The following is a 27,974-nucleotide window of genomic DNA, read 5'->3' as shown; positions in this document are numbered from 1 at the left end:
TGTAGACAAAAGGTTAATCTCATAAATATTGTGGAGGATGAAGCCCCCTCTGGCCACTAATTAGTCAAGTTTTTCTGACCAAGAAGTTCATCCTGTCTGTTCTGTAGTTGGGTGAATATGTTGTGATCTTCCCAGTGTGGTGGTGTATATTTTCTTCAGTGCATTTTGAACAGAAGTTATTTTACCAAGTAAGCACATCAAAAGTGTCTTAACTGCATAGAAGAAAATGTTCAGTATGTTCAAGCAGAATAACATTAAGTTGGAATGAAAAGTACAAAATCTTTTCTAACATTTCAGTTACCCAAGTAATCTTATCCTTTAAAAATATACCCTGTTTCAGACACACAGGACCATGTTTATCCCTGGTTGTAATGCCATTGATTTCAATGTTGAATTTGGCTCAAGATGTTTTCACACTGGAAAATGTTAAGAACCATTTTATCAGAAAAGCAGCAAATGATTTTAAAATAATCATGATTACATTCTGACATTTTTGTCTGATTTTCCTGTCCTCAGTTTCTTGGTTTGCTTTTTCTGACCCATACATGTAGTTTGTAATGAATGATTTTTGTACCTTCAAATGCAAAATGCTCCATGTTTTGTACTCAAAATGGGAAGAATCTAGTGATAGAATCTTTTTTAAAAAAAAATAACTGGAAAGAGGAGTAAGAGGAAGAAAATATAAGTTTGGGTTATATAAAGCTCTATGCACCGTTAAGATCGTACGGAGTCAGACTAAAGGTCCATCTAGCCCAGTATCTGGTCTTCTGACAGTGCCCAATGCCAGGTGCCCCAGAGGGAATGAACAGAACAGGTAATCATCAAGTGATCCATCCCCTGTCGCCCGTTCCTAGCTTCTGGCAAACAGAGGCTATGGACACTATACCTGCCTATTCTGGCTAATAGCCATTGATGGACCTATCCTCCATGAATTTATCTAGTTCTCTTTTGAACTCTGTTATAGGCTTGGCCTTCACAACCTCCTCTGGCAAGGAGTTCCACAGGTTGACTGTGCATTGTGTGAAAAAATACTTCCTTTTGTTTGTATGAAACCTGCTGCATATTAATTTCATTTTGTGGCCCCTAGTTCTTGTGTTATGAGAAGGAGTAAATAACACTGCCTTATTTACTTTCTCCACACCAATCATGATTTTATAGACCTCTATCATATCCCCCCTTAGGCATCTCTTTTGCAAGCCGAAAAGTCCCGGTCTTATTAATCTCTCATCATACGGCAGCCGTTCCATAAATAAAATAGTAAACGGATGGTTAACGGTAAGCATTAGTCTCACTGGTTAACTACCCTAGCTGTTAACCCTAGCTGTGCTGGCCAGCTGGCGGGTTGCCGGCCAGCCAGCCAGAGTGACCTCAGCCATGCTGGTAGGCTGGCTGGAGCAACCCCACCCAGCCAGCTGGAGCAGCTCCAGTCCCAGATGTTAGCCACTGGCTGGCGGTAGCAACCCCAGCCGCCGTCCAGCCGGCGGGAGTCGCTCTGGCTGCGCCGGCCCCCCAGAGCAACCCCGGCAGGCGGGTGGGTAGGAGCTGCCCCAGCTGCACCGGGCTGGCTGGCGGGAGCTGCCCCAGCCCCAGCTGCACCGGGCCGGCCGGTTGGCGGAAGCAGCCCCAGTCGCGGCCAGCTGGAGTGACCCCAACCCTAGCCGTCAGCCAGTCAGAGCAACCCCAGCTTTAGCTGCTGGCCAGCCAGCGGGAGGAGCCCCAGCCCCAGCCGTTAACCGGTTAAATAATATAATTTTAATAGTTTAAACAGTTAACTTTTTAAAATAATATTTACATCCCAAACTAGATATCTTACTGTGAGTACTTGTACATGAATAGGTCATTGATTACTTCTTAATATAATTTTTTAATTCTTTCATTGTTTGTAGTTGCTCGTAAATGATATTTTCTGTAGCACTTGTGTACTTTTCCATTGAGCATATGTTTTGTGCTACCTTTCAAATAGTGCTGAAGTCAACACGACAATTGACTGTGTTTCAGCATCGCATTTAATGTAGATCTGAGAAAATGTTTTTTCCTTTTTAAAAAAATGTTAATTTTGAGAGCGATGCCAGATGGACAGTACCAGAAAATTGAAACCCTTTACTTATAGAATAGTTACACACCACAAGCAGCAGCAGTACAAGCTTTCTCTTACTGATTCTGCTACAAAGTGTGTAAAAGCGTGTTTTAGGAGGATCACAGTTGAGAAAGGTACTTGACCTTCCTGTTGTGGCTGCTGATAAAGGTGCCATTTCACATGGTGCCCACCAAGACCATTAACTCATTTTTCATAGGTCACCCGTTGTTGTTAGGACAATTTCTTGTCAGTACCTCAACAGCCATACCCCATTGTAACCCCAGCTTGCCTCCAACGACTTGTTCATTGACTGCTGCAGGATGAGCATGTGTGTTTCGTGAACACACTAAGCCCTGGTCTACACAACAAATTTATGTTGGTGTAACTACATCACTCAGGGTGTGGATACTGACATAACTCCTAGTGTAGACAGCGTTATGTTAACAGGAGGGCTTCGTCCTTCGACATAGCTGCCACCCCTTGGGGAGTTGGAGTACCTAAGCAGACGGGAGAAGCTCTCCCCTCAGCATAGGTAGCGTCTTCACTAAATGCTACAGCAGTACAGCTGCAGCACTGTAAGTGTAGAAGAGCCCAAAGTAGTTTATTTAATATATATTAGTAATAGAAGAGTGGATTTAAAAAATAATAAATGTTTGGAATTCAGACTGCAATTTCTTCTATGCTTTTAATGTCTCTGGCCAATTCCTTTGTTTTTGGAGCCTTTAATAAGAGCAAACAATTTGTGGTTATCACTATATACATATGGATACTTTAAAAACATACTTAAAACATTTTGGGAAAGATGTGTACAAATGGGAGAAAGTCCAGAGAAGAGCAACAAAAATGATGAAAAGTCTAGAAAACATGACCTATGAGGAAAGATTGAAAAAATTGGGTTTGTTTAGTCTGGAGAAGAGAAGACTGTGTGGAGACATAACAGTTTTCAAGTACATAAAAGGTTGTTACAAGGAGGAGGGAGGTAAATTGTTCTCCTTAACTTCTGAGGATAGGAAAAGAAACATTGGTCTTAAATTGCAGCAAGGATGGTTTAGGTTGAACATTAGGAAAAATGTCCTGTCAGGGTAGTTAAGCATTGGAATAAGTCGCCTAGGGAGGTTGTGGAATCTCTGTGTTGGGGATTTTAAAGAGCAGGTTAGACAAACACCTGTCAGGGATGGTCTAGATCAGTGGTTCTCAAAGCCGGTCCACCGCTTGTTCAGGGAAAGCCCCTGGCGGGCCGGGCTGGTTTGTTTACCTGCCGCGTCCGCAGCTTCGGCCGATCGCAGCTCCCGCTGGCCGCGGTTCACCGCTCCAGGCCAATGGGGGCTGCAGGAAGGGCGGCCAGCACATCCCTTGGCCCCCACCGCTTCCCGCAGCTCCCATTGACCTGGAGTGGTAAACCGCGGCCAGTGGGAGCTGCGATCAGCCGAACCTGCGGACATGGCAGGTAAACAAACCAGCCCGGCCAGCCAGGGGCTTTTCCTGAACAAGCAGTGGACCAGCTTTGAGAACCACTGGTCTAGATAGTACTTAGTCCTGCCGTAAGTGCAGGACTAGATGACCTCTCGAGGTCCCTTCCAGTCCTATGATTCTGTGATTGTATGAAAACCCTTAACAATTACCCACTAGGGTTAGCTCTTAACAGTTGGCCAGCATAGAGTTCAGTTTATATAAATATGTTACTCAATATAAAAGTATATAATAAAAAATAGAAGTAATCCATGTACAGCAAATTCTACACTAAAAGTTTAAATAAATTGATACATATTGTAGCCTACCATGGCTGTACATTGAAATCCTTTATTAATTTTACAGGTTAGAAAATCTTGAAAACATGAATTTAAACAATAACCAGCTGGAAAGTGTTCCCAAAGAGCTATGTTCCTTGCAAAAGCTCTCTGAACTCCATCTATCTCACAATTGTCTCATCACAGTACCTGAAGAGATTGGATACATGATGAATCTCAGAATGCTGTGCCTGTCAAGAAACCAAATAGGAGTGCTCCCTGACGTGAGTAATGTTGTGCTTTCAATGGTAGTGTTTTCTTTTTCAGTGAATATGGATATCTTAAGAAAGCATTTGAATACCACATCTTTAAGGGTGGAATTTTCCAAAGTGGCTTTGTGATTTGGGTGCACATGTCAGACTTTTATGACTAAGGCACATTTGATAATCCCACCCTTAGAGATATGTTGTTAAAATACTGTTTTCTTTAGGAATATGGAGATCTCAAATTTCATAAGGATTAATAGATTGGTTTAGTTATTTCTCAAAATAGGACCAAAACCTTATTAGTTAAATTAGACAAGTAGGGGTCAAATTTTCAAAGGGCCCCAACTCAGCTTCTCTATCTTTGTGCACCTAGTTTTGGCCTTGCAACTTCTATGAAACTCAAGAATTGAAATATTCATGCCCAGAGCAGGGGAATTAGATGCTTGGCTACCTTATTTATTCACACATGCCATGTGCATGTACCAATTTAGGTTTCATAAGCATGCAGAGTTAGACCATTTTTGAAAATTAGCCTGTTAATTCTAGAAAATCTACAAAGAGGGCTATACTTTGAAACATACTAACTAGTTGCTTGCCGAACAATGTGTGGTTGCTCCACTAATCTCATTTGAGAATTAAGAAGAGATACAGGTGTTTAGTGCCCTTGAAATCTCAGGGCACATTTCTCTATAGTGGTCCTGGCTGAATTGATAGAAAGGTTTTGAAAGTAATTGTAAAAAAGAGTGAAATAACATCCCTGACTGCAAGGAATCTCATTACATAAAGTCTGAAGCAATAAAGAACCAGAAGCAACTTATAATGAAAATTCATTGTATTCATTGTTTTGACATATACTAGGCAAAGACTTAAATAGACAATGTCAGCTAGCTTCATGATTCCTCAAAGTGACGCCTTTAAGAGAATATGTGGTAGCTCTGTTATAGCTGGAAAGGATTCTACATGCACAGGTGGAGTATAAACACCTTCATAGTGTGTGTATTATAAAACAGAAACATAAATGTAAATACTGTTCTGCCTCTTTATGGGTCCAATACATACAACAGCATTTCTCTCAGTCAGAGTTGGAAGGCTGGGCTTGCTTTAGTCAAATCTAAATAAAGGTCTAAAATGCATTAGATATTAAATGTTAAAAGTCTAAACTCTGGCTCATTCTAGTCAGCTTCCACAGAAGAAAAGTAACCTCACATACTGGTTTTCCTCTTAACTCAAGCCCCCCTTTGCAGATGCACTAAGCCCCATTGCCTTTTGAAAATTTGGCCCTAAATGCATATCCACTGAGAAATTTCATTTTGCATTTATTGTACTTGTGCTTAGCTTTCATTTGTCATCCTATCAAGTTAGAAGAAAAGATAAAGGACATCTGTCAGTTTAAAATAATCAAAATAAATATGTATTTTTTGCCTAGCATTTTAGTTACAAATTGCTGTATTATTAATGTCAGTAAGTGAGTGGTCTTCATCTTACGTTCTCAGGAATATTGCATATACTAATCCTGCCTGTGTCTAGTAGATTGTTTCTGATTGGAATTGTAATACTTTTTCTATTACCCCTTGCTCAGCACCAGAGGACAATCAACAGTATGTGCATCAAGGAGGAGGAAATAAAATGTGGAACATTTAAAGCTTGTATGTGATGGAATTTGCTTTGTCTTGTTACAAAGAATACTGGAGTATTGGATGTACATTGCACAATGTTTGTCTTTGATTTCTGTATTCACTTTGTCATCTGTAAAAGCCAATCAATAAAATGAATTGAAGATGGCTGCCACAAAAGAAAATGTTAAAAACATTTGTTAATACCATTGTATCTTGGCAGCTGCTTTCAGCTACTGCTTGAGTTGTCATTGAAAACACTTAAAAAATACCAGCAGAAACTAAAATCCTGTGTATTCACACAGATGCAAGCAATTATCTTAAGAAATTAAAACTGAGTTAGATATTGAGGGCTGGAAACCAATAGTAATTCTGAAAGTGAAGGAGCTCTATTTAAAAGTTTTTTTTTAATTAGAGATAGGAGTCTGAGAAGTGTGGATTCACATGCTGCTCAGTGTGGTAAACAGGAAAAGCCTTGATGTAGAGAAGAAGATACTGGTATTATAAATAATTCAGAATGAGGTGCGAGGGAGGATGTGTGGGAGGGGGATAAGAGATCCATGGGAATTTTAAATGATAAACGCAGGTGTTATTTTTATAATACCAAAAGAATGGATACCTTCTTCCCTTTTGTAATTCATTTTCAGTTTTCCTCCTGTTTTCTCTTTTATCTGCTAACTCAGTTTCTCTTCGTCAGTACTGTTGCTTCCTGATGCCTGAGACTGCTCTCTCGTCTCATGGGGATTTTAACTTCACGTTCACTGTTGTTGATATTCTTTAATTTTTATTACGTTGTTTCCCCCCTTCCATCTAGGGCCTTTGCAAATTGAGAAAACTAAGAATTCTAGATGTAGCAGGGAACAAAATTCAGATTTTCCCAATAGCAGTAAGTATTATTTTCTATATGTTATTCTCTAATATGAAATTTCTGCTGCAGATCTATTAAATGAATTATATGGGCAGCCTATGTAACTTGTAGCGATTGATAGCATTGAGTTCCCTGGCAAACAGGAGGGAGTGTGCCTAGTGCTATGCCCCTTTCAGGGATGCAGCCTATTCCACTCTACATTATCTGCCTAGGTTTCATTGGCCAGTGGTGTCAGGGTAGCTCAATAATCCCAGTTCCTCCTTACCCTTTGGCGTAGCTTGTGCTAGGACGGAACATTTCCTTTGTTTTAGTCAGTTCATGGATTGCAGTTGTGCCTAACTGCTGCACAAGCGGGCAAGGAGGCTTCTCATACCTTTTCCCATATTTTGCTAACCTGCAGAGCAGCTGGGAACAATCTGGCCCTTTATCGCACCTCTTTGGATTGATTTTAATAGCAACCCTTTGGTAATCTGAATTTGTGAACATTTAGCAATCTAGCCTATGATCATGGATTTAGTTCTAGTTTTTGCTCTCTAGCTGAGTTCTCTGCTGCAAGAATCGTTTAGATACTTCAGTATATTTTTCCACAACTCTCAGGTAATCTTCAGGGCTGCTGCACATTTTGCTGTTTCTGGAGTCTTGGTTGATCCATCAAAGTTGAAGCTTGGCTAAGGATCTTTGAAAAAACAGGGATGGAGCAAAGAGGGGGAGTAAAAGGTTCAGGGTGGGGTTCTGTATTGTTAATTCAAAATGTAAATGTGATCCTCTTCCGTGAAAAAATATTATTTTAAGGGAAATTATTTACTGACTATTTAAACTTAATTTTAAGAGTCTGAACAGTTTTAGTTTGGGTGACTAGATGCAATCATTTTTTTTATAAGACAGCACTAGGTGCAGGAGGCTCATTTCAGTTAGCGTTTTCAGTACAGTATTCACAGACTAAATTACTTCTGCAACAAGGATAGCCCTCCTAGCAACAACAAGTAGCGCTCTTCCTCTATTACACGGATACAATTTATGTAACTGAACAAGGAATTCTGATAAAGCTGTAGCGTAAACATTAGCAGCAAAATTAATCTGGAATATTTCAAGGCCTTTTTGTTTTCTTTTAAACAAAGTAAGTATATATAGGTAGAAATCTTTAGTGTATAAACATTCCTTTTTTGTGGTAATATCCATTTCAAAACTTTATGACAAGGTCTTAGGACTCTTTAGCAAAGTTCTTCAGCCCCTGTGGGTATACTTTCATAAAGAAATTGAGAAGAGATGTGTCAGAGGAAACAATAATCCCATACTAGGAACCCTTAAAAAGAGGAGATGCTCTATAATCAGAGGTTCTCAACCTTTTTCTTTCTGAGCCCCCCCCCCCCATGCTATAAAAACTGCACGGCCCACCTGTGCCACAGTAACTGGTTTTCTGCATATAAAAGCCAGGGCCGTTGTTAAGGGGTAGCAAGCAGGGCAATTTCCTGGGGCCCCATGCCACAGGGGCCCCTACAAAGCTACATTGTTCAGGCTTCAGCTTCAGCCCCGAGTGATTGGGCTCAGGGTCCTGGACTTCAGCCCCATGTGGTGGGGCTTTGGCTTTCTGCCCTGGGCCCCAGCGAATCTAATGCTGGGTCTGCTTGGAGGCCCCCCTGAAACCTGCTCAAGGCCCCCTTAGGGGCCCTGGTAGTAGTTGAGTTGAGAACTACTACTCTATATAACCTGAATCATGATGGTTTGCTAGGCTCTATGGGACCACATGTGATCAGAGTATGCAGTTTATTTTAACAGATACACAGATGAGCTGTTCTTGTTTTCTCATGCCAAATTGAAATTTGAATGGCTCTAAAATCGCCAAGAAAGATAGAGCTGTTTCAGCTGTGCTTGTCAGAGTTCTATCCCTGGAATTCAAGAGGGATTCCCATTACGTCACGTGATATGAGATCAGACTTGGTGACATCTGTGTTCTGGTAGTATAATTCTAATGCAGCAAAATAAGATAGAAAAGCTTTATTTATTAATGGAGCAAGTGGGAAAAAGGTAAAATAATAAGTATCTAATGATTGAAATGTTGATGAATTCCAGCAGTTTTGAGGGAAGTCTTCCCCTTTTCTCATTATCCATGTTCAGTCTATCTCTATATCTATTTCAAAATGCAACACAAGAGATAGGTCTGTTTTCTGTATAGCAGAACAGAAACCTGACAGCCTTTTGTTTTCTATGTAAGAAAACAAAGACAAAACTCTAGAAAGTGCCTTTTTATCCCACTGGGAGAAATGTTGAATCTTTTCTCTTCTATACGTTTATTTGACTACAAAAACCCATTAAAAGAGTCTTTGCCCAGAAATAGTTTTGGCCAAGAGGGAGATTGTTTAGCTTTCCTCTAGGTTTACTTGGTGAGCCATAATTCTCATGTCAGTGTATACAGTGTTTATTAATGTAGGACATTTGCAACTTTCAGTACTTCAACTTTTCTAATTATCTTTTATATAGCAAGATAGTTCCAAAAGGGTTTATTGTCCAAAATCTAAGTATTTGCATAATTTTGTTCATGTTTTCATAATTGTCCTTCTCTGGATTTTTGTTCAGTAGTCACTGGAGTAGAACTCAATTTTTCAGCTTTGTAGAACGTTTCTTCTAAAGTTTCTCTGACAATGATTATTGATTTTAATGAAATACCTAAACCAGCGGTTCTCAAACTTTAGCAACCAGAGGACCCCCATTTTGATTTACATTTTTTCGAGGACCCCCCAAGCCCCACACTCCACCTCAGGCCCTGCCTCCATTCCACCCCTTCCCCCAAGGTCCCACCCCACCTCTTCCTGCTCCTGCTCCATTCCTGCCCCTCCTCTTCCCCACCTCTTTCTGCCTCTTCCCCTGAGCACGCCCCATCCCCACTCCCCTGGCCCTCCCAGTGCCTCCTGCACACCGCTGAACAACTGTTCCGTGGTGTGCAGGAGGCACTGGGAGGGAGGGTAAGGAGTTGAGGGAGGGAGGAGTTGATCAACGGAGCCCGCGGACTCCAGTTTGAAAAATCCTGACCTAAACCATTTCAGCACCGTTTTCGGTGGCTGTGTTTTTAGTAAGCTTCCTTTGTTCTGGGATATCTACAAATTGTCCCAAATTAAGACCCCTTGCAGACAACTTGTTCTTAAATGCCTGTACTTTATATGTAGGCTTGGCAGAATTTGTTTTTTTTTCTTTAAAAAATTAATGGATGATACTGATTTTTATCAATTTAAATTTTCACAGTTGCAGGAAAATAGGGGGTTCAGACATTTATTTACTGATAATAGACATTGAGATTAAAAAAGTTAAAAGCTTTATAAATTGTTAAAACACAAATTATCAACACCACGTATCAAAATATAGAAAGTAAATATCCTTAAATCAGAAAATCATATCTGTTTTGACTATTCATTTGCTAGATCATTTGTAACAAGTCTTGTTCAAAATAAGGCTTGCCCTGAAATAAGACGTTATATTTTTCTTAAAATAAAGTCATTACTCTTAGAAAAGGAAACAAGAATGAGTACCACTGATCTTATAATAGACTTTCAGATACTCTATTAAATTGTCCTTGAAGCTATTAACTGAGGGAACAGATTGTTATGTGCATTATTCCAGTGTGCCTATTATATGTTCCAACTATGATTCAAGAGAAGTATTTGTGTACCCGCTGTTCTATTTTACTGGACAAAATGAATTAGAGAGATAAGAGCAGTACAATTTTTTTTTTTAAAAATATAAGATTAGCAGATTGTTCCATTTTGTTGGTGAGGGAGCCAGAAACAGAATCTTTAGTTTTACGTGTTTTCCTTATACAGTGAGTTAAATTATGTCGTGCTTTTATTGTCCTCCATGCATTTTTCCACAGCACTGTATACTTCAGAAACAAGAATTTGTTAGGCATACCGTAAAACAAGTGAACAGTGAACTTAAGTTTCCGTGTTTGATTAAGCCTATTTCTCTTAGGCTTTCTTAGAATCCTGGACCACTTCTGAATAGTATATATGGGAATAATTTGTCCAGTCTCATTTCATTTTTTAAATATTTATTTAGAATTTTTTTAAAAAATGAATAAATTCTTGCTATATAAATAAATAGCAGAGACCCAACAATAATCATTACAATAGCAAACTTTTGCTTAGAGAAACTTTATACAGATCTCTCTATTTAATAGGCAGTTACTTTATTATAAAATGATCATTACACTATACGTGACCTCAGTCACACTCCAAGCCTTTCACTTCCCTCTTTACCTTGAGAGGGTATTCCACTGGGATTGCAGAGTTGAATACGGGAGCGTCAGAATTAAATGCATGTGGAGAAAATCATTCCTGTTTAACAATAGAGGACAGGTTTTTTAATCATTATTTTAATAGTTTCCACTGTGTTAAATGCAGAGATTTTGATAATCTGTAACTATCATGTGATTTTATATAATACTCTAGGCACAAGATCTCTCTTGTAGAACAACCAGTCTTGTCTGATTTACATTTTTATATTATTTATTAGCAAGAATAATGGCATATGTATTTCACTTAAATCTTGTATGTTTTTTTCCAGCAGATGAGTATATCTCCTGCTTTCTTTACATTCATATTTGTTAATTTGTTTTCCTTATTTAAATAAAAATAGCATTTGAGATTTTTGTTATCTTTTCTGACATAATTACACTATTTATTTTATTCAAATAGATGGAGGACCTTATGCTGATGGAACTTTACTGTGAAGATAATCCATTGCTCCAGAAACAGCCTGTTTCTGCCATACAAGAGGAAGAAGTTTGGTCTCTTAAGGTGAGCAATGAGATAATTCAACTAATACCTTCATAATTTTAAAAATTCAACATTTAAAATAAAAATAAAGATTGAATAGTATTCTTGTCAATCTAACAATTCTAAACAGTTTCTGAATCTCTGTTCAGATTATTCTTCATGAACTACATGGTTTGGTCAAATTTTCTTTTGTCTATAAGATTGTTTGATCATAGCTGATTATAACTATTCTGCTGAAGAATGTAGGAGAGGCGGAGGTGAAAAGATTGAAGGGAGAACAGATGAGGGCATTGGCATTTACTTAGCAACCTTCCATTTACGTTTGCGTATTGCTATAAAACAAAATTCTGCCCTGACCAAGGGTTTTATGACGGCAGCCTGGGAATAGCAGTTTAGGCAGTAACAGTAGATGATCGTAATGGTCACTTCTGGCTTTAAAAATCTGCTTCCAGTTTGCTGTTATATGATCCTTAGTTATTTGACTCAAATGCAGGCAAGATACTGAGCTTTAATCCATAGCAGGTACAACTCACTGTGTGACAGCATCATTCATCTCTTTTTGTCAGCTTATTTTTTTCTTTGGAATTGTAAGGCTGCTGAAGGATGTTAAATGATGATATTGAAGCTGCTAATTCCAGCCATTACCCAGATTCTGTTCACTCCTCTCAGAAGAAAACTTGGCTGTAGTGGTTCATGTGTTAATCATCTCAGATAAACATTTTTATAAGCAACTTAGGCATCATTCATTTTCATTGAAAATGGGAATTAAGTTCCACTTAGGCACTTATGAACATTTTACCGATCCAGGCGAAAGTACTGTAATTCTTTCTCAACATGGACATGAGAGTGACAAAAGTTGCAGGTAGTACACAATTTGGTGGCTCTTCTCTGAAGTTTTATGTTACTAGCATTCTTCAGGAAATCATTCTCCATTTTACTACCACTGTTACAGTTTCACCACTAGTAACTCTATAAACCATCTGCAGGTATTTTTGTCACTCATTTCTACCTGCTCTGAGGTACACTGGAAGTAGTGCAATGGAATGAGATCTCTTGAAAAATGCTCGTGTAGATGCAGCCAAAGGTCCTATGCCAGTGCTCCATAACCTGTCCTGGCACTCTGTGCACTACTGGGTCTAATTCATTGTTCTAATGTATAAAATCCTCAGTAGGCTACACCCAGGTTAACTCAGACTGCTTCTTGTTCAGGAACCTTACACTATAGCTACCCCTCACCAGTTATCAGAACTTTGATACAGATTTGAGAAAGTAGAAGGCAAAGCCTTCTTCACCTCAGGTCCAGGACTGTAAGACACCCACTTAAAGGAGATCAGAGAATGCCAGCTCCAGGTTACACTGCAAGGCACATCTCTTTGCAATATAACCCCTCTAAAACCAGAACAATAGAAAAGTTTGTGATGTACTCAAAACTAGCAGCTCAAGATCAAGCAGAACAGAGACATGACATCATGCTCAAGGGAGGAGATTTGAGAACATCTAGTTTAAGTTGGAGTACTTATTGCCCTAGGCAGCTCTTAACTGCATTTTTAATACTTTTATGCTGCTTAGATAAGGCAGTGCTAAGCAGCTTATGAATGCTGGTAAATAACCCTGAGCCAGCTTCAGTGTGTTGGTACTAAATCTAAGTCAAAGAGATGTATGCTGTGACAAGTATCTTCTTGTTATAAATGCTATTTGTAAAATCTGTTTAAAATACAAGAACATATTAAAATTTTAATGAATTGTCAGTCTTTTTTGTTCTCAAGGATGGGAGAGGTTCTTACTTGGCATGCACTCCAGCAAACTCCTATTGATATCAGTGAGAGTTTTGCTTTTGTAAGAACTGAATGAAAACAGAGCCAAGACCTTGGGATTTGGCCCCAGTGGTACCTGTTACACAGCCAGGAGTTTGTTTTGGATGAAAGCACAATATGCTCAAGGCTAACACGTGTACATGATTTACATCCATACTCTTGTTGTAGGTAAGATCAGATTTACTAGTTTTTACCTCCAACAAGAGCAGGTTCTTTGCAGTGGAACCGGGTAATAGAACTGTAGAGTTCTTTGGCTGTGTCACTGAGCAGTCAATCCTACATATTTGTCGATTTCTTAATTTAATTTCTATCTAATTACAGTATGTAAAGGTTAATAATTTACTGTTTTCTCATGCAAACTGTGGTGGACCTGAGGTTTTTATGTAATAATTAGGGCTGTCGATTAATCGCAGTTAACTCACACGATTAACTCAAAAAATTAATTGTGATTAATCGCAGTTTTAATCACACTGTTAAACAATAGAATACCAATTCAAATTTATTAAATATTTTGGATGTTTTTGTACATTTTCATATATATTGTATTCTATGTTGTAACTGAAATCAAAGTGTATATTTTTGATTATAAATATTTGCGCTGTAAAAATGATAATAAATAGTATTTTTCAGTTCCTCTCATATAAGTACTGCAGTGCAATCTCTGTCATGAAAATTCAGCTTACAAATGTAGATTATTTTTGTTACATGACTGCACTCAAAAACAAAACAGTGTAAAACTTCGGAGCCTACAAGTCCATTCAGTCCTACTTGTTTTTCAGCCAATCACTAAGAGACAGACAAGTTTGTTTACATTTACAGGAGATAGTGCTACCCTCTTCTTATTTACAGTGTCACCAGAAAGTGAGAACAGGCATTTGCTTGGCACTTTTGTAGCCAGCATTGCAAGGTATTTATGTGCCAGATATCCTAAACAGAAGTCTTAAAAGAGCAACACTCTGATGCGGAAACTACTGACCCTGAACCACCAAAAAAGAAAAACAATCTTCTGCTGGTGAATCTGACTCAGATAATGAAAGTGAACAAGCATCGATCCGTACTGCTTTGGATTGTTATCAAGAAGAACCCGTCATCAGCATGGACCCATGTCCCCTGGAATGGTGGTTGAAGCATGAAGGGACATATGAATCTTTAGTGCATCTTGTGATGCCTGCTACAACAGTGCCATGCAAACACCTGTTCTCACTTTCAGGTGACATTGTAAACAAGAAGCGGACAGCACTATCTCCTGCAAACGTAAACAAACTTGTTTGTCTGAGCGATTGGCTGAACAAGAAGTTGGACTGAGTGGACTTGTAGGCTCCTAAATTTTACATTGTTTTGTTTTTGAATGCAGTTTTTTTGGTACATAATTCTATATTTGTAAGTTCAAATTTCATGATAAATCAATTGCACTACAGTACTTGTAGTAGGTGAACTGAAAAATACTTTTTCTTTTGTTTTTTTACAATGCAAAAACTTGTAATCAAAAATAAATATAAAGTGAGCACTGTACACTTTGTATTCTGTGTTGTAATTGAAATCAATATATTTGAAAATGTAGAAGACACCTCAAAATATTTAAGTAAATCGTATTCTATTAATGGTTAACAGTGTGATTAATCAAATGATTAATCGTGATTAATTTTTTTAATCGCTTGACAGCCCTAGTAATAATTGTATGATGTACATACAGTAACTGTATGTGAAGTACTTAGTGAGTGAGTCACTATGTAGCTGTATTGGGTTATTGAGTTTTCCCGTATGAATATATTGGTTTAGTTTAATAGAGGCTGTTGGAAAAATGAGCAGGAAGCACTAGAGAAGTAGCCTCAACAAACACTTGTGGGCTATTACAAGACAATGGTTGAGCTATTAGGACTGAAGATGCTACTTTCTGTCAAAGTCACATGGCTGTTTTGCCAGTGCTGGAGCCTAGAGATCAAATGAATATTACACATTTAAAAAACGTGGAAAAAGGGAGGGAGTTGTCAGTGAGCGACTCCTGCTGGGAACAGACTGACACAGACAGGTCCTTGTGGGCATGTCTGAAGGCTTGGGGCCTTCCCAAGCTTCCACGGAATGGTAAGCCTTAGGGAGATGTCATGTGTCTAGACTGTTTATTGTTTTAAGATCTTTTTCTCTGAAATGCTTTCGTTATAAATAAACAATACATTGTTCTAAGAAGGCTGTCTGGTCCCTGGGTGCCACTGATCATAGCTCCCAAGGAATAGAACCACAGATGAGCAAGTCAGGCTTCCAGAGGTGGTAATGGTTTCATCACGCACGGAAGAGAAATAAAGCTTCAGTCATTAGTCTTTGAAGATCCTTTCCTCTGGGCACGTGTTATTGTCCACAAAACAATATCAACTGAGAAACAATGTGCAGTAATTCCCATAGGCTTTTTCTGCTTTAACCAGCCAGGAGGGGAGAGGACACAACCTTCCAAGTTCCTCTTTGACCCAGTTTCTCCTTCCTTTTATACTCTCCTCTCCATTCCCTGCAGCCATATGCCAGCAGGAAGACTATAATACCATTGTCATGATGGCCTCTGCTCAATATGATATATTTGCATATTCTTTTTTTTGTACATGAGGTCTCCCTTGGTCTTAATAAGGAAATTTAGGAATATATTTAGTAATACAAATATTAATTGTTATATAAAGAAAGCATTGCAATGCACTAGCCAAAAAGAGTAATTGTTTATCTCTTGGAAACTTACTAAGATTACTTATGTGAAAATGTTAACTTTAAAAAAAAGTCTAGTGGAGGATATATCAAGAATAAGCTGGGCTTCTGAGTTGCAGCAGACGACTGTTTTTTGTAGCTTTTATAAAATTGCTATTGTAAGCAGGGTCTGAATGAGCTCTCCTGTGACACCTAGTGATGAGCTTGGGGAAAAGACTTCAAGAACAGACTGTATTTGCATAAACACAACTACTCTGCCTAGGTGTGCAACAGAGGGAACTGCTCTGCCAAAATGATCAGTTGTGGCTGGTGGTGGGTTACAAATCACTTTTAGTACTGAGTGTAGGGGTAATGGAATGTTGTTATCCTGATTGTTTGAGTAAAGGGCAGCAGAACTGTACTTAGCCTGCTCTGATTGAGGGGGTCACTCTCAACTAAACCTCACTAGCTAAGAAGGGGATAGGAATGCCAAATCCCAGTGAAAGGCAGGGAAGTGAGGACAGGTGTTTGTATCTGGTGGTGTGGGCTCTGCCTAAAGAGTTGTAGGCATCATTTGACTGTCCCCCCCTCTTCACTTTTAAAGGTGTAGGCCTGTCTTGTCATAAGTAACTTGCCTCATTTCTTAGTAGGCTTGATAGTGAAGGTGAATGGAAGGTTAAGTTGTAAATAGGGGCTAGACAAGCAGTATGCTGGAGTCAAAATGTCTGTTCTAGCTAAGATAAGCAGTAGCAACCTGATAGGCATAATGGACAAGATAAACGTGGAATATAAAGAGCAGGTTCCACATGAACAGCATATGGACAAAACATGCTATACAGGGATTGGTTCCTGCAAAGTAACCAATCCAATCCAAAATGATGTGATGTAATGTATAGCAAATGCAATATCGTGTGTAAATGTATATAAAGGAAGAGGTTTTCTGTTTAATTTTGGATGTGTGGTATGGCCTATACCCACCCCCTTATGCTTGAGTCTGATCAACTCAGTGTAGCCTTGCTGTATGCCAAATAAAGGAACCTGAGTAATGAAATCTTGAGTTGAACTGAGAATTTTGGATCCCAGAGAACTGGATAAAGTGTTCTCCCAGAACTGGACAATGTGTTCTGGCTAAACCAAGTGGAAAAGGTCTTGGAGGGAATCCCAACAAAAGGTAGAATGGATTAGACTCAATTGAGAGTTTTTGTTTTGTTAAGTGATTAGTAGACCTGAAATCACTGATAGTCAGGTCTAGCTGCTGAACCTTAGAGCTGGTGAGGGACAGTGTTGCGGTGAAAGAGACAACCCATCCTGCAGTGAGGTTCACCACTGCCTGCTGAAATCACTGACAGCTGGGTTAACTGGTGGAGCCAGTAAAGAGTGGCAGCAGCAGTGACAGAGTGAATGGCGGCAACTGTGAGTCAGTTGCAGAGGCGGCAGAAGCAGCTCAGTCATTGCTTGACACTGGCCCCCCGGGAGGGAGGTGAACTCACCCTCTGAACTCTGGGCCTTTGCTGACCAAGGACAGCAACTGTGAGCGGGGTGCCGTGGAGGGAGAGCGCAATGGCAGATTAAAGGAACATTTGTTGGACTTTTACACCACAAGATGAGAAACTGAGGCAAAGGACACAGTCCAATATACTTTGGGGTTGGTGTTTGTTCATGGTCACGTGCCTTTGAATTGTGGTTGTGGTGTTTTCCCAAATTAATGCCAGGTTCCTTTTCCCTTTTTATTAAAAGTTTTCTTTTGTTATACCCAGACTCAGTGTTTGCGAGAGGGGAAGTATTGCCTCTTAGAGGCATCCAGGGTGGTGGTAAATTTTCCCAGATTACAGGGTGGGTTCTGGAGCCAGTTCTGTTTTGTATTGTTAAGAGGAACTGCTAGATATTGAACCCAGACCTTGGGACTGCCAACTCCACCTGGCAGAAGAGTTACACTACAAATATATTAGCTTACCCTTTCAGTTTAGTAGCAAAATAATCTTCATCGTCAAGGATTTCAAAGACTAACAGAACATTAACAAAGGCCTATAAATCAAAGTAATTAAGCTGCGATGATTAACTTCAGTAAAAGTTTCAAGGACTTGAACAATCTAGACTATTGAGTAGCTGTGCCACCCTTACCCTGCAACCTTGGCTGCCTTATGATGCTTTGGTGAGGGAATTCCCACGTGGGCTGCTCGCAAACAGCCTTCCAGCATGCAAGCCACACTCTAAGTGTTTGCGAGTAACTGCAGCTTGCCAGCCACATTTAAATTATTCTCTGGCTCTCACCAGCCTTCGTTATACTGCAGTTGTCCCCAAACTTTTGAGGGTTGTGCCTCTCCTTACTCCTGTTAGTGCCAGCCAGGGCTGGGAGCAGGGCTGCAGCTCAGGGGGCAAAGAAGCTGAGGCTGGGGCCACAACTGGGGCTGGGAGTGGGGTTGGGGACAGATCCAAGGGTGGGGATGGGAGCGGACCGACGCCGAGACTGGGGCGGGCCAGGAGCCGGGGACGTGGCTGAGAGCAAAACCGGAGCAGAGCTGGGGGCGGAGAGGGGTTGGGTGGCACTTCCTTCCACCACCCGTGGAGGCTAGCCCAGGCCCCGCTGCGTACCCCCGAAGGTTCCTCTGTGCCCACTAGGGGACCTGTGGTCTAAGGAAGTCTTAAGATAGTTTTAGTCCATTCATAAAATAACCATAATTTTCCAAAATCCAGCTTTCTCAAATACTAAATCTGAAACAGAGGGAGGGAGGCCATGTATTCTCAGAATACATTATCTCTTGATAATGCTCATTTTGCTTGTCGATTATCAGGATTCTAATACATTGAATTGTACTTCCTCTTCATAATGATGGATTGAAATGCTCTTGTGTCCCTAAAACTCATGATTTTATGAGATGGTGCTGAAAAGTCATATATGCCGTCCATTCACTGACACTAAGAATATTAATGATGCATGAATAGTTGGGAAATTACAAGTTACATTAAAATCAAGTTGTATAAGAATTTTATAGAAGTCTATTTCTTGGAAAAGAAACAAGTGTACTTTGTCTTAAAGGCACAGCTATAAAGAGAATGATCTTATGAGGACTGGCCAGTTAGACTTTCAAGTCCACATTAATATCTGCACAGGACAAATATGCTGTAGTTTTGGTCAGATTTCTTCTTTGATACACTTGTATATGAGTATCTGGAAAGTCCTTTTAGGCTGAGCAGTATATGAACAAAGTAATGATTTAAAGCTTGCTCTAGTACACTTTGCTCCACCAGAATCCCCACTGAAATTCAGTGAGAGTTCTGCCTATGTCCGGATTGCTGCATTAGTCTAAGAATGCAATACTTGAACAAAATTTAGGAAGTATTTTAAGCATATAACATATCCATTACATTTAAGTTGAATATTAGGTGATGAATGTAGACAATAAAAAATATAGTAAGTTAAGTGGTGACTTATACAGTGCCATAGATGTGCATGACCATGTGTGGAACAATAAGACAGTCCTTGCCCAGAAAAATGTGCAATCTAAATTTTAAAATAATCATGATGACAAAGGGATTTGGGGGAAGGGAGGAAGCTAGGAAAACAGAGGACAAGAGCAATGTAAATACGATGAAGCAATTGCTTGATGGCTCTAGTGGGGGTGTTTTTTATAGATTTTCTTTGCTGTTTATAAACAATTTTTTTAAAATAATCATAGTAATTTTTTAAAAAAATTCCTTAATTCCTTTTTGTGCAAAAGTGACTGACTGTGCTAATGGAGGTGCAAGGGTCATGCATGTGAGAACACAGCAGGATGTAGGAGGGATTTGTGGTGTGGGAAAGAAGAAAAAGATGAAAAGGGGAGAGGGAGAAAGTGAGAAATGTGAAGACAAGTTCAGGTGGCAGCAAATTGACTGAGCAGCACAGAGTAAATGAACTGAATAGCAATGGCAAAGCTGCAGTGGCAATGACATTATGGACAGTGCAATTAATTGCAGCAGCAGTACACGTAGTTCACCATTGTTCTAACTGCTAATTGGTATTTAGGTGCATAACATGATTTCCAGTGTTGGGATTAGTCATCATTCAGTTTTAGGTGGCAAAATAGTATTTATTTTGACCTAATACCACATATTGTGAAAATATTTCAAGAGTTGTATTCTGTATCTGTTAAATTATCCAGGAGATAGTGGCAAGATTTATTTTCAGTCAGTTAACCAAAGAGGACTCCATTCTACATACTGCAGTAAAGAAGAACTTGGAAGCATGCAATATACTTTCCAAAAAACAAGAGTGTGCTCAGTGTGGGCAAGGATTCCTGAATACGTGGCTGGAATGTGTACGTTTTGTGAATGTCGGACAGGTAAATCACCCTTTTATGAATTTCTCCTTAAATTATAGGTCTTGGTCCTGCCTGAAGATACGTAGTAGCATAAAATAAACTCACGTGCAGTTGTTTCCTCTTCACTTGAAGATCTCTGAGCTGAAAAATCATGTAAGAATGGGTTCACAAGCACAGGAATGATTTCTTTACAAAGTTGGTGTAGAGCTGCATATTTCTAGGCAGCACTGAATCCATAGTCTGTCTAACACATGGTTGCAGGAATACATTGCTCCCAAGTGATTTGGTCATTTGAAGATAAGAATCTTTGTGGATACTGTCATAAATATAAAAGGGAAGGGTAACAACCTTTATGTATGCAGTAACATAAAATCCCTTCTGGCCAGAGGTACAGACTTTATTTTACCTGTAAGGAATTAAGAAAATCAAATAACCTGTTGGCACCTGACCAAAAGGACCAATAAGGAAAGAAGATACTTTCAAATCTGGGGGTGGGGAGAGGTTTTGTTTGTGCTCTCTTTGTTTTGTTCCCTCTCGGGACAAAGAGAGAGACCAAGCAGGTAAACCAGCTCCTAAAAAGATACCTGAAATGTTACATCTAAAATTACAGAAATTGTAAGTAAAGGCAAGGAAATGCATTAGAGTATCTTTTGTTTTAGCTTGTAAATTTTCCCTATGCTAAGAGGTAGCTTTATTCCTATTTTTTGGAACTGTGAAGTTGTGTCCAGAGGGCAGTCCTCTGTGTTTTAAATCTTTTATTACCCTGTAAAGTTACCTTCCATCCTGATTTTGCAGGTGTGATTCTTTTACTTTTTTCATTATAATAAAGTTCTTCTTTTAAGAATCTGATTGGTTTTAGTGTCCTAAAGATAAAGGGTCTGGTCTGTACTTTTATTAAAGGCAATTGGTTGGTATATTATTCTCAAGCCTCCCCAGGAAAGGGGGTGAAGGGGTTGGGGGGGCGTATTTTGGGGAAATAGGGACTCCAAGTGGTCTTTTTCCTGAATCTTTGTCTAAATCACTTGGTGGCGGCTGCAGTCGAAGGACAATGAAGGGATTAGCTCCTTGGGGAAGCTTTTAACCTAAGGTGGTACTTATAAGTTTAGGGGGTCTTTCATGTGGGTCCCCACATCTGTACCCCAGAGTTCAGACTGGGGAGGGAACCCTGATGTGGTGGCAGCGCGGTGGGATCATTTTGAACCAGAAGCACAGACCTCAGGATTTTAAAAAGGACACATTTTTTTCCTTTTAGCTACTTGAAAACCAGGGAGGTTTTTTTTTAAAGGACACTTTTTTTTAAAGCTGAGAACAGCTGGAGGTTTTTTTTTTCTTTGCCTAATGGCAGAGGAGTTAAGCTATAGCAAGAGAATTCACAGGCTGTTTTTTTTTTCTTTTCTAGCTCTCGGGCTAGGCTGCGGTAAGGTCAGGAAGGTTAGCAAACATGACAGAAAGCGAGGTCCAGAAAAACTGGAATTAGCCAGATTGGAAGCTGAGGAAAGAAAGAAGGAACATGAAAGACAACTGGAATTCAAACAGATGGAAATTGTTGCACAAGTGGCCAGAGAGAAAGCTGCTAAGGAAGAGAGGGAAAAAGAGAGGCAGCATGAACTGGAGGAGAAGGAAAGAGAGAGGCAGCATGCTCAGAAGAAGAGGGAAAGAGAGAGGAAGCATGAACTGAAGGTGGTGGAGTGGAAACGACGGAACCCTTCAGCAGCTGGCTCCATTTCCCCAAAAATCCACAAATGGGAGCAACTATGTCCACAGTATAAAGAATCCAGTGATATTGCTGAATATTTCCTCACCTTTGAGAGACTGTGCATGCTCCATGGAATTCCTGAAGATCCAAAAATGACCTAATTGACTGGGTACAGCAAAATTGACTGGAAGAGCTCTGGACATATTCAACAAGATGTCTATTGAGGATGCTTCTGACTATGGTAAATTTAAGGATTTGGTTTTAAAACAATTTCAAATTACACCTGAAACTTACAGAGTAAAATTTAGAGCCCTTAAGAGAGGGACTTAGTAATGTGGCTTATGTAAACCAGATGAAAGATCTGTTAGATAAATGGGTCAAAGGAAGGGGCGTAACTAGCTTTGAAGGAATATGTGATTTGGTTGTACAGGAGCAGTTCCTGACTATGACCAATGATGATGTAAAACAGTGTTTATGAGATAAGAAAATGGACTCAGCAGAAAGTCTTGCGTCTTATGCTGATCAATACAAGCAGTCCCAGACCACCAGAGAGGCGGGCAAATTGGAACAAAACGGGTGGAGGTAGCAGAGAGGAACAACCCTGGTCGCAGTTTGGGCGGATACCAGAAAGGACACCCCGAGACCATACCATACCACCAGGGGCAGCCCAAGGCCCCACCTACACCCCAAAGAAAATCCCAGACATCTTATCGTCCCACCACACCATTCTTCAGCAACCCACCTCACCCCAGTGACCAGTCAGCTGGGTGATGTTTTAGATGTAACGAGCTGGGGCATGTAAAGGCCAACTGCCCCATGAACCCCGGCAAATTGCAGTTCATTGCACCGGGGTCACACCAAAGGTCCTCAGGCTCAGAAGCCTCCCAGGTACCCTCAGAGCGAAGGGAAACTATGAGTGTGGGCGGAAAGAAGGTTATCGCATGAAGGGACACTGGAGCACAGGTGTCAGCTATCCACCAATCCTTAGTGGACCCCAAATTCATCAACCCAGAGGCCCAAGTGATGATTCAATCCTTCAAGTCAAACTCTTTTGACTTGCCTACAGCCAAATTGCCTGTCCAGTACAAGGGCTGGTCAGGAATGTGGACTTTTGCAGTCTATGATGATTATCCCATTCCTATGCTGGGGGAAGACTTGGCCAGCCATGTGAAGCTAGCCAAGAAGGTGGGAATGGTCACCCACACCAGGCTAAGCAAGCCTTCACACCTAGCTCTGTTCCTGAGCCTTCTACAAGGGCCCCGTCTGTGTTACCAGAGACCCAGACTGAGGTGGAGGAACTGGACCCCATGCCAATGTCTGTGACAGATGTAGTGGATCCAGTCGCAGAGACTCACCCAGAGCCTGTCCCAAAACCGGAACTGACAGAGCACCAGAACCATTGCCAGCACTGAATCCAGCACTTGCAACCCCAACACCAGAGGACACCACCGAGACTGCACTGGCAGCAGCAGCTAAACCTGTGCAAGAGGCTCCGCTGGAGCCTAAATTACAACCTAGTGCACCAGCGGAAAGCGGTTCACAGAGAACGGAAACAGCCCCATCCCCTGCATCGCTTCCAGAGGAGCCAAGCCCAGGTCCACAATCCAGTGAGGAACTGATGTCTCCAGCATCAAGGGAACAGTTCCAGGCAGAGCAGGAAGCAGATGAAAGCCTCCAGAGAGCTTGGACGGCGGGCCGGAGCAACCCACCTCCTCTCAGCTCTTCTAATCAATCCCGGTTGTTGTAGAAAGAGGACTTTTATACAAGGAAACTCTTTCTGGTGGGCACCAGGACGACGGGCATCCTCGAAGACAGTTGTTAGTTCCAACTAAGTACCGGGTAAAGCTCTTGAGCTTAGCCCATGATCATCCTAGTGGCCATACTAGGGTGAACAGGACCAAAGACTGTTTGGGGAGGTCATTCTACTGGGAGGGAATGGGCAAGGACGTTTCTTCCTATGTCCACTCTTGTGAGGTGTACCAAAGAGTGGGAAAGGTCATAGCCCCTCTCCAGCCACTCCCCATAATGGAGGTTCCATTTCAGCAAGTAGCTGTGGATATTCTGGATCCTTTCCTGAAAAAGACACCCAGAGGAAAGCAGTACTTACTGACTTTCATAGATTTTGCCATGCGATGGCCGAAGCAGTAGCGCTAAGCAACACAGGGCTAAAAGTGTGTGCGAGGCATTAACAGACATTTTTGCTTGGGTAGTTTGGCCCTCCGACATCATTATGGATTCGGGAACTAATTTCATGGCAGGGATCATGAAAAGCGTTTGGGAAGCTCATGCGGTGAATCACTTGGTTGCCACCCCTTACTACCATCAAACAAATGGCCAGGTGGAAAAGTTTAATGGAACTTTGGGAGCCATGTTACGTAAATTCATAAATGAGGACTCCAACGATTGGAACCTAGTGTTTCAGCAGTTGCTCTTTGCCTACAGGGCTGTACCACCATTTGAACTTGTGTATGGCCGCAAGGTTAAGGGGCCATTACAGTTGGTGAAGCAGCAATAGGAGGGGTTTATGCCTTCTCCAGGAACTAACATTCTGGACTTTGTAAACAACCTGCAAAACACCCTGCAAGACTCTTTAGCCCTTGCTAGAGAAAACCTAAAAGATGCTCAGGAAGAGCAAAAGGCCTGGTATGTTAAACATGCCAAAGGGCATTCCTTCAAAGTAGGGGACCAGGTCATGGTCTTGAAGGCGCTCCAGGCCCATAAGATGGAAGCTTCATGGGAAAGGCCATTCACGGTCCAAGAGTGCCTGGGAGCTGTTAACTATCTCATAGCATCTTCCACCTAAAGCCTAAAGTGTAAATGTTAATTCTCTAAAGCCCTTCTATTCCAGAAAGTTAAAGGTTCTTCAGTTTGCAGCCCAGGGGGGAGATGACGCTGAGTGGCCTGAAGGTGTCTACTATGAAGGAAAAAGTGATGGTGACGTGGAAGAGGTGAATCTCTCCATGACCCTCGAACGTATGCAGCGACAGCAGATCAAGGAGCTGTGCACTAGCTTAACACTGATGTTCTCAGCCACCCCAGGACGGACTGAACGGGCATACCAGTCCATTGACACAGGTAATGCTCGCACAATTAGAGTCTAACCTTACCGGGTGGCTCCTCAAGCCAAAACTGCTATAGAATGGGAGATCCAGAACATGCTACAGATAGGTGTAATCCACCCCTCTGAAAGTGCATGGGTATCTCCAGTGGTTCTAGTTCCCAAACCAGATGGGAAGATACACTTTTATGTGGACTATCGTAAGCTAAATGCTGTAACTCGCCCAGACAACTATCCAATGCCATGCACAGATGAGCTATGACAGATACCATTTCAACTTGTACATTATGAGTATCATTCTTCAGTGTGCTAAGCGCTGCCGGAAGAAGAAGGGGCTCAGAACCTTGCAGTGTCGGCCCTCTGTGAAATCTCTTTCACTGTAAACTTTTCTGCATTTCCCAATGCGGTAATGAACTCCCCCAACAACTACAGACCATCACAAACCTTGCTATTTTCCACTCCAAATGCAAGCAGCATTTCTTTGACCATGCGTCTTCTCTAATATAAACACAGAACAACTGGTATATTTATATTTAAAAAAAAAACAAAGAACCAAAAACCCAAACTAAAAAATAAAACCCGACCTACCAAACTAAGAGAGTCCACTGCATATATATCTCCCTCTGGGGAGAGGACGACAGAACAAACAACTTGTGACAGATGTGTCATGCGCTATTGGAAGGCACTTGGATCCTACAGTATGAGCATGGTATAAGAACCTGTATAGAATAGAAAATAGATACCAGGAGGAGACACACTTAAGGGAAGACTGTGGTTAAATGAAAAAACCTGTAGCTGTTTTAGGACACAACGATAGTATTCTAAGGGATTTGAGGTAATGTCTTCATTTTAATTAAAGATAATCCAGAATTCCAGATTCTCTCATTTGTTCTGATCTGGCAGTTCAAAGTGACCACGAAGCCACCAAATCTGTTGGAGGATTCCCCCAACTGAAGTAGAATTGCTGTAGCTGGCTGCCATCCCCCCTTCTATTGCAAGTCCTGGTGAAGTGCAGGAGTATGTTCAGGGTTGTTCTCTTATCCTTCAGTCCCTGGCTGCTGGATGGCCTTTGAGTTCCACAGTGACCCAGCATATATTAGAGCAGCCCCAGGGATATTCCCTTTTGTACTATGTTCAGTAATACTTAATCAACTCTGTGTTGATTCACTTTGAATGTTTGAAAAGGCTTATGTGTTCTATGCTTAACCTCTCTAATTCATTTCTTAGCCAAGATATAATGTTTAGCTCTTTGAATCTTTGCACATAAATCATTCTACTGCAAAATATCTCCACTAGTCTACAGCAGTTGGTTGTCTCGTGTCTGCACTGGACCCAGGGCCTGCTGAAGTTGTTGCATAAGAACGCATCTGGTTGGCCCCAACCCTTTCTTGTGTCATAGCTGCCCAGATGGTCTCCTTTGACAGCAATATTACATAGCAGTAGTAATCACTTCCTTCCTAAGGAGCTAATTTTTACCACAACCGGGCAAATGGCAAGCTCTTCTTCCCCCCCCCATCCCTTCTGGCTTTTTCACTTGAATTTCATTTTATTTTTGTTTTTATTTTGTCTCTCTGTATTATTTCTCTCTCTTCAGCAGCATTGCACCTCTAGTAGCAATTGCAAATTTCATTAACATGTTATTTTCTTCCTCTTCTAGACTAGTGGGGAGGAGATTAAATAAGACTGGACCTTGTAACACTGACCTTTGCCACATACTGCTAGGCACCTCACTTAGCCAATACACTGTCTTTTTTTAACTCTTTATTTCAACCAGTTTTCAATCTTCATGACAGAACTACCATCCCAACAAATTCGGATTATGTTCTCATGACACATTTTTTAATACAGTATCAAATACTTCACTGAAATGCTTTACCACCCACTTGTAGCTAAACTACAGCCACCATCTCTATTACACATAAATCCCTGTGGTAGTGTGCCTCAAACCTTCTCTGAAAAGAACTCTGAAATGCATTCTCTGCCCATTCAGTCCTCAGCCTCTGCTTAAACTGCCTGCAAGAGTTCCAACAGTATGATTTCTTTTAAAAAAATAGACCTTTTCCACGAGGAACAGGACTTGGACCAACAAACAGATTTCACATAGGCCAACACCTTTGGTTGTAGTAACAGCTTTCAGTTATTACTGACTTTGGCTGTCATGAAGCCCCAGTGACTGAGAAGTAAAAAGCTCTGAATTCCATTAGCAATTCCCTGAGCCAGCTAGCCCTCAGGATATGTATGTGTTCATATATATATATGAACATTTCATTTCTTTTTGTTGTTTATCTTAACTTTTCCCTATATCCTCTTAAAGTCATGGAGTTTAGAGAATAAACTACTTTCGTGTTGGATAATGAACTTTCAACCCTGCATTAAATGATGTAATATAATTAAAAACGGCTCTCAAAACCTATCAGAATAAATATGCCTTCCTCCAAATGAGTGTGACTTGGATGATCAGTATTATGGAAAAATAAATGAAATTTTGTAACACTTTGTAACATTTTGTAAATGTAATTCAGTAACACAACTGAGCAGTAGGAAAGCATACATCACCTTAATTTATATTGTTAATTCTACTAATGATTTACATCATAAAAGACTTGCTTAAGAGCTAAAATTACCTGTTTGAGTTATACATAATACAGTCAGCAGTTGAAGTTGACAACTAAATAGACCAAGTCACAAAACTGTTGTAATGTATTTGTATATGTTACAGCTTTGTATTTGTTTATTGCTATATATAATTAAGCACAAAAGGAGGACAAATTATACAGAATTCCTAATTAACCATGATTGTTCTAGTCATGAACATGTGCATACTGAGAAGTATGACTAAAGTTCACTAATAGTAAATATACAGTATTTTATTTCATCTGCATAGCTGCATTACGACTTGCTCTCTTTCGTTCAAAAACATTGACAACTAAGGGTATGTTTACACTACGAAATTTGGTTGATTTTATAGAAGTTGATTTTTAGAAAGAGATTTTATACAGTCAATTGTGTATGTCCCCACTAAGCACATTAAGTCGGCGGAGTGCGTCCTCAATACCGTGGTGAGCATCGACTCATGGAGCAGTGCACTGTGGGTAGCTATCCCGCAGTCTCCTCTGCGCATTGG

At 40.5% G+C, this 27,974-nt stretch overlaps 1 protein-coding gene across 7 annotated transcripts in view; it reads left to right on the top strand.

The window, feature by feature from the left end:
* Positions 1–27,974, top strand: part of LRRC69 (leucine rich repeat containing 69) — a 58,380-nt gene that overhangs the window by 14,529 nt on the left and 15,877 nt on the right. For 3 of the 7 annotated variants that reach the window (XM_048841186.2, XM_048841190.2, XM_048841185.2), the window contains 4 exons: positions 3,893–4,088; positions 6,498–6,569; positions 11,237–11,338; positions 19,938–20,117. In XM_048841186.2, the coding sequence (XP_048697143.2) occupies positions 3,893–4,088; positions 6,498–6,569; positions 11,237–11,338; positions 19,938–20,117 (550 nt within the window). Of the gene's footprint in view, positions 1–3,892; positions 4,089–6,497; positions 6,570–11,236; positions 11,339–19,937; positions 20,118–20,155; positions 20,884–21,495; positions 27,641–27,974 lie in introns of those variants that run through there. The other 4 variants (XM_048841188.2, XM_075125063.1, XM_048841187.2 and 1 more) reach the window with 3 other exon arrangements.

Source organism: Caretta caretta, chromosome 2 (assembly GCF_965140235.1).
Source record: "Caretta caretta isolate rCarCar2 chromosome 2, rCarCar1.hap1, whole genome shotgun sequence".
NCBI lineage: Eukaryota > Metazoa > Chordata > Testudines > Cheloniidae > Caretta > Caretta caretta.
This window is presented reverse-complemented; position numbering and strand designations above follow the sequence as displayed.